This window comes from Gossypium arboreum, chromosome 7, assembly GCF_025698485.1.
Source record: "Gossypium arboreum isolate Shixiya-1 chromosome 7, ASM2569848v2, whole genome shotgun sequence".
Lineage (NCBI taxonomy): Eukaryota > Viridiplantae > Streptophyta > Magnoliopsida > Malvales > Malvaceae > Gossypium > Gossypium arboreum.
The window spans coordinates 94829970-94842188 of record NC_069076.1 but is presented as its reverse complement, the minus strand read 5'-3'; the positions used below and the strand labels follow the sequence as shown (position 1 = coordinate 94842188).

General features: G+C 28.3%; 3 protein-coding genes across 3 annotated transcripts; 1 reads left to right on the top strand and 2 right to left on the bottom strand.

The window, feature by feature from the left end:
- Positions 1-1100: 1100 nt before the first annotated feature.
- On the bottom strand, positions 1101-1867 carry LOC108487651 (uncharacterized). Its single transcript, XM_017792033.2, has 2 exons — positions 1629-1867; positions 1101-1540 (listed from the first exon to the last, which is right to left on the bottom strand). The coding sequence occupies exons 1-2, from the start codon at positions 1738-1740 to the stop codon at positions 1266-1268; spliced, it is 387 nt and encodes a 128-aa protein (XP_017647522.1). The 5' UTR covers positions 1741-1867; the 3' UTR covers positions 1101-1265.
- A 5989-nt stretch (positions 1868-7856) lies between these two features.
- LOC108477010 (eukaryotic translation initiation factor 5-like) lies at positions 7857-8879 on the top strand. Its single transcript, XM_017779420.1, has one exon. It carries the CDS (start codon positions 7857-7859, stop codon positions 8877-8879), a length of 1023 nt encoding a protein of 340 aa, XP_017634909.1.
- A 154-nt stretch (positions 8880-9033) lies between these two features.
- On the bottom strand, positions 9034-11592 carry LOC108486993 (uncharacterized). Its single transcript, XM_017791183.2, has 8 exons — positions 11461-11592; positions 10902-11151; positions 10192-10263; positions 10020-10087; positions 9788-9938; positions 9636-9716; positions 9477-9566; positions 9034-9378 (listed from the first exon to the last, which is right to left on the bottom strand). Coding segments are annotated over exons 1-8 (804 nt in total). The 5' UTR covers positions 11463-11592; the 3' UTR covers positions 9034-9288.
- Between the last annotated feature and the right edge of the window lie 627 nt (positions 11593-12219).

Genomic DNA, 12219 nt, shown 5'->3' with positions numbered 1-12219 from the left:
AAGAAATCTGACGTAGGTCAATGAACTAAGGAAAAAGATTCATTTAATCAGTCATTCGTTTCTCAATGCTTACACATAACACGACATTCACAAAAAAGTTTCCACTTCTAAAATACTTACACATAACATAACCTTGAATTAATTAAAACATTGTAGCCAATATATGTTTTACACACAATTATAACCATTTTAAGTTAACTACAAGTGTTACATAAACTCAATCTTATTATACCACCTCATTTCTCAATACTCAGGTTAGATTTGAATCGAAATCGGGCATTGATTTAAATTTTTTCAACTTCATTCATATTTGTAAATAATTTATCTAAATTTATTTTAAATATGTTCATATTATTTTCTAAAAATAAGAAATATATTTACATTATTTTTAATTTAATATTTAATAAATTTATACTTTTTATTTATTAAACTTTTATATATAGCCATCTTAATTTTTTTAATATTTATATTATAGTAGTATGGTATACTATTACAGGTTTAATTTTTTTTTATGTTATAAATTATATAATATATGAAAATAATATAATATAAAACCACTTAAACTTAAAAAAAATGGGTTGGGCCAAGTTTGACTTGGGCCACGAATGTTCAAGTTTAAGATTGACTTATATTTTAAATGAGCCTAATTTTTTTGTCTAATTAAACGAGTTTTTGAACGTAGACAGATTACAGGGGTGAAGCAATCAAATTTTTATCATTTTGAGATGAGTCAAAATGTAATTTTATTATTACTAAATTAAAATTTTATTAAATACAAAGAAACTTAGATAAAATATTTTTCATTTAAAAAAAATCAAAACCTTTATTAATCTTCATATCTTCACCACTTACGAATAACTCTTAACTCATAAATAAATTGAACCATCCATCAAATCACATCCCAATGATGTATAAAAATTGTTCAATACGTAGAGACAGAGTAGGCGGAGTTATTTATTAAACTATAGATAACTTTTTACAGTGTACGTGTTGAAGAGGCCGGAAGGTTTTATTATTATTATTATTATTTAATGTGAATCATTAGCTCGTCTTTCATAGTTTTTGAATATACCAACGCAACTGATGAATGGAATAACGAATAAAAAAAAGTTGATCTTAATCAAACTTTATTCAATTAAAAGAACCCCAAACTTTACATAACATACCAACTACACTTTTCAAGATCAATCAAAATGCTTATAACTATTTTACATGATGAACATATAGCAATAAAAGAATTTGAATCCTACTTTTGTGCATGAATTTCATGAATGTAAATGAACAAATATAGAAAAAAGGCAAAGGAAAAGAGTTCCAGTAAAGCAAATTGAGCCAATAGTTGCCCCAACCAAACCCAGAAGTTCAAACAATTCTGAAATCTCCCCATTTCTTTTCACTTTATTATAATTAAACCCTTTTGCATAATTCCATCCATATTCATATCTGCAACATCTCTCAAGCTTCTCTTTCATCTTCACCACGTCTATTCTCTCCTTTAAAACCCTCAAATTCGCATCCACCCCATTACTAGATCTTCCACCTGCAACAACAAACAAAAACTATGTTGTTGTTGCACAAATTTTAAGATAAAAAAGAAGAAAAGAAAAACAGCAAGTTATTGTTATTACCTCCATCTCTGCAGCTTTGAGCTCTAACTTGAAAGGGTTGATGACGATTATTGTGATGCTTGAAAGATGGAGAAACTATGGTAACAGAAGAAGGTAATAAAGAAGAAGCCATGGGATTTTGAGGAGGTTATTCTGTAGTTTCTTTATATGCAATGATTTTTGTTTTCGTTGCTTTGAAGTTAGGTTTTGAAAGAAAATAATATATTTTCTGAACTGATGGTTTTTGCTGCAAATTTGATTAGGTTTTGACCAAGTTTATCACCTTAATATATATAGAAAAAATTGATTATTTTTAGGCCAAATTGAAGGAATAAAACAAGATTAAGATCGGCTAAATTAATAACAATAATTTGGATTATTTTATTATTTAATTGAATTTTATTTAGTCACTGTATCCAGCCCTGTATCTATTAATTTGTATATAATAAAAATGTGTTTATAACAACAGTTTGTTTCAGAACAATTTGAAAATTAATATATTTATATTAACTATTTTAATTATTTATTTGCGCCTCCAACTTATTTATAAGAAAAAGTCATTTAATTTTTTATCTTTTGAACTCTTAAACTTATATTTTTTATTAAATCGTCTTAAAATTAATGAAAAATTAAATATTTTTAAGTTTGCTAACATTGCATACGCGTAGATTATCATATTAATATTTAATTAATTTTTAAATTTTAAAAATTCAAAACAATTATAAAAACTATTCTTAAAATTAAAATTATTTTTAATATTAAAAAATCCTAAGTTAATATACGGTAAGATTAACCGTTGTCCCTCCAAAAATACTAAAATTTGATTTAATCCTTTTGAACCATAAAGATATAAATTAATATAATGATAAAATTACATTTTAATCTTCATAAAATATATAAATCTCTCCTAAAAATTCCTAGCTTCACCAGTGGATAGAATCCTCACACAATAAAAGGTAAACCAGAATAAAATATAAACTCAAGATGTGGAAATATATGTTGATTTAAATACAAATTTAAAGTTAAAAGCGAATTTAATCATGAAAAATATGTAAGTTAAAAGAAAATAAAATATATTATTGTAGGTTATTAAAATATGAAGACGGCCAGAAAGATGTGTTAGACCAACATTTTGACTGATGGTAATTAAAAAAAAAAAAAAAGTAAAAATATATTTGGAACGACACATTTGGATGAATTGAAGTCATGCTCCAGTTGATACGGCGTCGGATACTTCCATGAAAATTGAATTATGAGTTCATATTCAGATTAAAATAAAATTGGTCAAATATCCTTAGCAGCCTTTCTTTAGAAGAGGCCCACCATAAAACCACCTTTTCCAACCTTATCATTCAACATTTTTACAACTTACCATAGAATTTAATATTTTACTCAAAAATGAACATAATTATTGTTTTGATTCTTGCAAAAAGAGAAGTTGTCCAAAGTATTAATGTGTTTTGGTTAGGAAAAATGTTCCGCCTCATGTATATGATATAATTATTTTTCGGTATAATTATCTTAAATTTAATTTTATTGAGGTTGAGAGTTTTATTAGTTTATAACAAAAGCATAAGAACCGTAGAGGGTTGAAGTCTCACTTCAACTTTTGTTAAAACAAATAAATAAATAAATCTCATGACATCTTAATAGAGTTTTAATGTATATTTTGATTGCATCTTTATATTAAATTGATTGGATAGTGCACGCTAGGATTGAGATAACTAGGTTACAACTAGTTTGCTTTTGGGCTTCCTAAGGTTAACTATACAGTACTAGGCAAAGCTGATTCCCTTGAGGAATGCTTACAATCTTATATTCTATTACCAGGTCAAAAAAGGAATATATATAATGGGAAATTTGTATTTGGGACCTTCAAATTGTATGGTAATTTTTTTGAAAAAGAGCACAACAATAATAACAAAGAAAGACATATTTAATTAAATACCAAATTTCCCATTCTTCAATAAATCAATTTGCAACCTTGTTCCCTTTAACAACAAAATTGCAATTTTTATAAAAAAATATATTTCATTTTAACCCTTCATTATTTTTCCGCTTCTTTTAGTTTTGACTTTTTAAATTTTTTTTTTATCAAATTACGCCAAAATAGATAGAAAAACTAACGATTATTAAGTTTGTTGTTATAGCATACACATGGATTGTCATGTGTATGATATGAAAATTTTAATTAAATTTTTTAATTTAATAAAATATTAATTTTTAAAAATAATTTTAATGATTTTTAATTTTAAAAATATTTTTAAAATTTTTAAAATTAAATGTTGATGTGTCATTCATATAGCAATCCACATGTATGCCACATCAGCAAAGTTAAGAACGTTAACTTTTCCGTCCATTTTGGATGACTTAATAAAAAAATATAAGTTTAAGGGCTAAAAATAATTTAAAGATTAAAATAATTATTTTTAAAAATTAAAAGACCAAATAAGTTATTACAGTTAAAAGATATTTTATTTTTAGGTTGGATGAACTTAAAAATATATGCAGAAATAAACTGTCTAAATTAGTCAAAATAAACTAACATATTTTTAATATGTAAGACATGAGCACCAGGAAAAATAACTTTGTATTTTTCATATTTTTATAAAATTTTATCATTACGTGCAAGGCCAATGCCTGTAATTTCGTAGAGGTGTAAGATAAAATTAAAATAATTTAAATTGTATTATTAACTTGCTAAAACAGACTAAAACGAATTATTAAATTTTTAAAATGAGTGAACAATGTAATTATACCATTTAATAAAAATAACAACCTACCCTAACTTCGCTCCCATGTGCCCATTCTAATTAATTAAAGTATAAATCTAATTAAACTTAATATCAACCAATTGATTAATCTCAATTAGAGATGGGCTTGCCTCTTCAATAGAATAGCCAACCATATCTACCTTTCTTCGTTCAAAATCAAAATGGTAAAAATTGAAGTAACAAATGTTGCATATAGTGATAAAAAGTAAATTATATTTCAAAAAATAATATAAATTTAAATTTTAGAGATAATATTTATTATTATTAAAAACAATAAAAATAAATATAAAATATACTAAACATAAGTTTAATTTTCAAAATCTGTACTATTTTATGTTGCAATTTCATTTCGATTGTTTATGTTGATTTTATATAAAACTATATATCAAAAAGGCAAAATATTTCCGTGCTATATATTTTATAGAAACTTTGGGTTAAATATATTTGATTTTAAAAATATTAAAGATAAATATAAAATTAAATTAAATTAAAATAGAGTAAGATGAAGTGGAGTGGAATAGTGATATATGGATGCATCCAATATTTATAAAAAAAAAATTAAAATTATACTTCCGTAATAGAGCAAAAACGAGTAATGAAACAAACATATTAAGTAGTAAATTTAGCAACATTAAAGTCGGAATTATTATCACTACTCATAAGGTACTTCAGTCAATATATATTTTCATCAAACTCATGGATAAATATCATAACCAAATCAGCCTAATCGAGAATGAAAAGCAAGGGGGCTGAATTTAGGGTGGTTAAGCCATTTTTTGTAACATTTTTTTGCCTCGATTATGGGTGTCGGAGTGACCATCTAAAAATTAGGCCGGTTTCCATCAAAGTGAAAAAAGATAAAGAAGAAGAAAGGCCGGTGTTTTGCCATCCCTATATATTTATAAATACTAAATCCAAGTTGATATTATTTTTAAAAATAATTACTTTTTATTATTTAGTAATAATATATATGTCATTCTATTTTTATTTTGTTAAAATTTATATTATTTTATAATATATTTAATTTCATATAATATATTAATTATATAATATATATAAGAAATAAATAATATATTATAGCATCAAACCATATATCATATATATTATAAGGTTCTAAACAAATAGGTTTATTCACATTATAGTTCTTTGATATGCGATACTTCTCATTTTAAACATTTATTTTCACTTTAGATAAGATACTCTTTTGCTTCTTACTTTTTAAATTATATTAGACAATTTAGTTTAAACATAACTTAATTATTATATGTATATTACAAATTATAAGATTTTTAAAATTAATCTTGTTGTTATTAATTTTTATAATAAAATTATTTTTGTTATGGTTAATTATTATTATTTTTATAAATTAATTTATTTGGCTGTACAAAATTTTATAATAAAATTCTATTTACTATAATTTTTAATATAATATTTTAAATTCAGATTTCTTCAAATTATTTTAACAATTAATATCTCTATTTATTATAATAATTTTAATATATTATTCTCGAACTTCATAATAAAACATATACTTTATATACACTATTAGCTTATGCATCGTATGGGTACACAAAGTAGTGTATATATATATATATATGGAAATGATCCACTTATATCAATGTAAAATTTAAATGGTTTTATACCCTTTCATATATTTTATAAGATTAATACTTTAACAATTCAACCGTTGAATATATCAAAATATGTGTACTTGTCATGTATGTAATTTTTGAATCAATTTAATATCTATCGGTCTAAAATATTATTTATATATATTAATATATATATTTAACGGTTGAATTTTTTTACATTAAATGAATAGAAATTTTAAATTTATGTTAAATTTGACATGCATGACATACATAAATGTAGCATGAAATATGAGAGTTGAATTGTTAAAACATTAATTATATAAAAAAATTAGGAAAGAATATAAAACCATTTAAGTTTTACAGTAGTGTAAGTGGATCCATCAATAATTTAAGTATTATTCTAAAAATATTATTAAAAGATTAATTAAATAAAAAATTATTAAAAATGTAAAGCTAGTATATAGTGAGGTATGTAAATAATTGCAAATTGCATGGATCTGGAGGAGGCCTCATATCCGATCCCTAAATAAATAAATAAATAATCTCTACGTCTAAACCAAAAAGGGAAGACACAACTTTTCTAAAACTCAAAATCTTTATAATTAATTTTCGTGTTCCTTCAGTATCAGGTAAATTATCACAAAATTTTCCATCTTTTTCTTAATAATTTTTTGGTTTATATTTCTTTGTTTATTTCATTATTTATTCTGTATTTTGATTTTTTCCCATATTGTTTAAATAGTTTTTGTAAAGAAAATCTATAAGAAAAAGTTGTAATCTTTAATGTTAGAAAAAAAAGGCAAAATAAATTTAAACTGGATAATAGGTAATTAATTTGAAATTTTATGAAATGAGTTAGATATAAAAGTAAAACTGCAGAATATATTAGTATTTAGTAGCATTGAATTTTGTTATAAATAAGTAATTTTTTTAAATATCATGGAGAGTCTTATATTAGGAGTTAAATTATATTTTATCCCTTAAATTCAAAAAATGAAAAAATGAATCCATACACATTAAACCAAAGAGTAAATTGGTCCTTTATGTTAAAAATTTAATCCATTTGCACTGTTAAAAACTAGTGTAGGTAACAAAATAACCATACAGTGACACATGACATGCCACGTATATCTCATGGTGATGTATAGGGACTAGTTTTTAATAGTAGAAATAGATAATTTTTAAACAAAATAGGGACAAATTTGCCAATTTTTTGAGTAAAGAGGACAAAATGCAATTTAACTACTAGTATAGGAGTCTCCATGATACTTCAAATTTTTTTTTAAATGTGATTGTATATTTAATTTAATTCTTAATTAACTTATTTTTAGTTTGAATTTTATCAATAAATATTGTAGTTATGCTCTATTCAGGGGTGCAGGGCTAGCAGGGGCCTCGGTCCCTCTAAAATGGAAAAAAATTCATTCAACCTCTTTAAAATTTTAAATTAATAAAAGTAAAATTGTACTTTTAACTCCTCTAAAATGATAAAATTTTGATTTAATCTTTTAAAATTATAAAAATACAGACTATTAAAATGGTAAAATTATATTTTATTATAGTAAAAATACAATTTAATTTTAACTCCTCTTAAAAAAATTTCTAGCTTCTCCCCTAAGTCTATTGGTCACACTGATTTCTCAATGCTTTCTAATATGTATATTGAAGGCAAAAATTTATACAGTTTTCCAAAGCTCCAACAGTTGCTGGCATTTTTATTTATTTATTTAGGTTAAATAGATCGAGTCTCAATGTGGGAATTGTTCCCAAGTTTCAAATAACCTTTATTCTTTACATGATTTCGTTATAAGTTTTGTTCATGTTTGAGGTTTGCTTATATGTCTTGAACTTGAAAAGTTTGCTATTTTGAATTGTTGTTGAAGATGGCATTGCTAAACATTGGTGCTGGAAATAGTGATGATGCCTTCTACAGGTATAAGATGCCAAAAATGATCACCAAGGTTGAAGGTCGAGGAAATGGCATTAAAACAAACATAGTCAACATGGTTGATGTTGCAAAGGCATTGGCAAGGCCAGTTTCTTATACAACCAAGTATTTTCGTTGTGAGCTTGGTGCACAGTCTAAATTTGATGAAAAAACAGGGATTTCTCTTGTTAATGGATCCCATGACACTGCTAAACTTGCAAGACTTCTTGAAAACTTTATCAACAAATATGTGCAGTGTTATGGTTGTGGAAACCCTGAAACTGAGATATTTATAACTAAGAATCAGATGATAAAATTGAACTGTGTTGCATGTGGTTTTGTTTCTGATGTTGATATGATGGATAAGTTGACAAGTTTCATATTGAGAAATCGAGCTGAACCGAAGAAGAGATCAGACAAGAAGGCGATGAAGAGAGCTGAAAAAGAGAGACCTAAGAAAGGTGAAGCTGCTGCCGCCGCTGCTGATGATGTGCAATGGCAAACTGATACATCAATGGAGGCAGTTCGGCAGCGAATAAAGGAGCAGTTGACTGTTGTAACAGCAGATATGGTCATGTTATCAACCTTAAAGAAACCGAAGGTGACGACCAAGGCAAGCAACAAGGGACAGATGATTGCTCTGTTAGAGGCCTTATTTGAAGGCATTGAGAAAGGGTTTGCAAAAGAAGTGATTAAGAAGAAAAACTACCTCGCTGTTGTTGCTAAAGACAAGGGATCTCTGTTGCTTCTACTTAAAGCCATAGAGTCATTTTGTGGAAAAGCTAACTCAAATGCATTGAAGGAAGTCGCTTTAGTTTTGAAAACACTCTATGATGTTGATGTATTAGAGGAGGAATATGTACTTCAATGGCATCAACAAGGTTTGATAGGGAAGAACAAAGGGTCTCAGATATGGAAGAATGTAAAGCCTTTTATTGATTGGCTTCAAAGTGCAGAATCAGAATCTGAAGAAGAATGACATTCTTGTGTGTTTGGCATTTTTAAGGTATTTTCTGCTACTAAGAATAAAAAGTGGATAGTTAATCTGCTTGTCTGATTTCGGGGTTTTCTTAGTTTTATTGATTTGAGTGTTTATTTTATGATTTTTTGTGTCTGGTATTGAGGATTTGGTCTGGTTGTCTGCGTTGTTGATTTGCGCTAATAGAACAGTTCTTTTGTTTAAACATTCATACAGAGAAGTAATAGATGATCATCAGCTCATTTTTCTTTTCAGTTCTATATGCTATATTTATATTTGCTATTTAATACTTTGGTAAATATACATAGTAGCATCAACTATATATATATCCATCCTGCTTGTTTTCTGCTTTCTCTATAGCTGCAATCAAATCATCAGTTCTTCCATACGATCCAGCATTACGACTAAACTAATGTACTCGAATCAAACGTGAATGCGGCTGGTGCAATTGCGGTAAATCACTTTCTTCATCCGATGCATCAAGGGAAAACTGAGGATCCTATAACACAGTGAAAGTCATCGGCAATTAAGTGTCAACATAGCTAGTAATGATACTGATAAAAGTAGTTCTTGAAGAACGCCAAACGAAATCTAAACCTGATGGTGTTGGCGGCGTTGGATAGCAGTAAAAGCTTTAACCATGATATATATAGGCAACATAATCCCAATGGCTCTCAACATTAGTAACTGCAACAAGTAACAAAAAATGTTAACAATGCTTGTTTCCAGCAGTGTGCTCGAACGGTAATGTCTTACCGTGAACAATGTCAATGAATAGTCTCCAGCGCCACTGATTACGACCGGAAGAGTGTGGCGTAGAACCAGAAGAACCATAAACTGCAAATGAATGACATTGTTGTTAAAATTCGAGCCCGATGTGCGTGTGTTTGTGTGAGAGAGAGAGATACAGTTATAGCAATGACGCGACAACATATCAGGCTTCGTGATCTAGGAGCTGAGTAATCATCGATCTCAGTTTCCAGAAAATCACGATCATCGGTGACTACTGTTATAAAATGCGGAGTCGGCAAGTCTCTCCTTGAAATTTCCCAATTCCCTCTGAAATGACAAGCACAATTCTTAATGAGTGAAGGACCCTGAATATGGCTAGAATATAGATATAAACAGAACAATATATACCTGAAGTTCATAGGAACACTTCCATAATGAAATAAAGGAGGCGGTGCCGTATAACCGGGCTTAAATTGCTAAAATTTCGCAAATGTTTCAACAAAAGTAGCAATTAGTTTCTTTCGATATGAAAGAAAACGGTGCAAGCAAATTCTGAACCAGGATAAAAGAATGGTTGAACCTGGTGGCAAATCTCACAGACTATGTCACCCTTTTCATTGCACCACCTCTGCACACATTTACGGTGAGCATACTGCAATAATGAATAAAACATGTTATCTCATTTGCAACTACAAGAGGCAAAGTTCGACAATGCCAATGGATGATCGGAGAACGCTCTGAGCGCCTACCAGTATGCACTCAGTGCTTTGCACGCCAAAACACTAATCAATACATATACGAACATAGCATACACGCAAAATGCCGAAAACGGTTCTATGAAGCTACTGATTCATCTGAACAAATTTCCATTTAGCAATAGAAGCACACACATGTTATCTCATTGCAACTACAAGTGGCAAAGTTTGACAATGCCAATGGATGAACAGAGAATGCTCCGAGCATGTGGTGGGAACGAACTCGGTGCTTTGCATGCCAAAACACAAAAACCAATTGATACAAGTGGCAATGTTCAACAATGACAATGGAAGAACAGAGAATGCTCCGAGCGCCTACCGGTATGCACTCAGTGCTTTGCATGCCAAAACACTAATCGATAGATATATCAATATAACATACACGCAAAACACAGAAAACAGTTCTATGAAGCTACTGATTCATATGAAAAAATTACCACATTCAACTTAACAGCATAGGCAGGGTCTTGATTTAGCATGTATGTTTTAGTACTGACATTAAAATCCAAGAGGAACGGTTCAATTCGCAACTGACCTTCAAGCTGCCACGACAAGAACAGGGTATCTCCATGTTCAAATCTTCATCATCATCATGACAAATCCTACATTCTACTAATTTACTTGGAGAGGAACCAACATTGTCATCCATAGATGAAAATTCAATTATATCATGTTTGCTTGCTGAGGGCATGCCTAGTTGTAATTGTTTTTTACTCTCAATAGCAGCTTCAAGGGTGGATTCGGTCAATAGCCGGTCCACAAGCAACACAAAATGGTCTCCCATCCTTCAATTCATACACAAAATTAAAAACATTGCAATTTTTATATATTGAAAAAATGTGTAACAATGCAATAGAAGCTACAAGAAATGAGATGAAAATGGAAAACCCAGAAAGGAAATGAGAGAAGAACAAAAGCCCAGAAACCAAAAATCATAGATTTATTGACTACAATATAGAAAAAAAGAGACCCATGTTCCAAAAAGACATCAACTTTATAAATGAAATTTGAATTATTTGAAGTAAAAACAAACATATCATGATTACCATTGGACAGAAAGCTGTTAATGTAATGGAAAAAAACCAGAGGCTTACATTACAAGTAAAGGGATGGAATTTTTCTAATTCAGGAACAATGCAACAATTTTGGTTTTTTGTTGTTGTTGTTTTTGTTGTTTCTTCAAATGAAGCGATAGCTTGAGTGCACTACCATCATCATCATCACCATTTTCATTCCAATTTTTCAAACCAAATTCTACACGACAAACACGATTGCATGGTAAAAAAAAATCTATGTCGTGGGACTAGGGATAAAATGACGTGAGATTCTGTAATGACAACCACGTGTCTTTGAATATGCAATATTGTTTGTCAGTTGAGATTGGAGCCTACTTTGGTGTTGGAAGTTGGGACCAGTTGCAGTTATCTACGCCGTGAATCAATGGCTGATGTTCTTGCTCTTAGTCTTGGTCTTGGACCATGTTTTTTTGTGGCTTATTTATTTTAAACATGAGGCTAAGCTTATTACACTCTCTTTAGGGTTTGAATTCAAGATTAAATGTCATTTGATATGACTTAATTTAATACAAGTTTTTGTTATTATATTAATAATTTGGTTAATAAATTTAAGTAAGAGTGGAATAAAATTTGAAAAACGGTGAATCATTCCCAAAAAAAAAAATGTTGATTTGAGTTTTTATATAATTAAGAATGTACGTGTTTCAGTAGAGATAATATAATTCAATCAAAATATAAAAAGTTTAACCTATAGTAAATAATATGCGTGCAGTTAATTGAATAAGGGTTATTAGTGCTTATAAACTTCTGAATTTAATCTCTCTAATTTAATTTAAC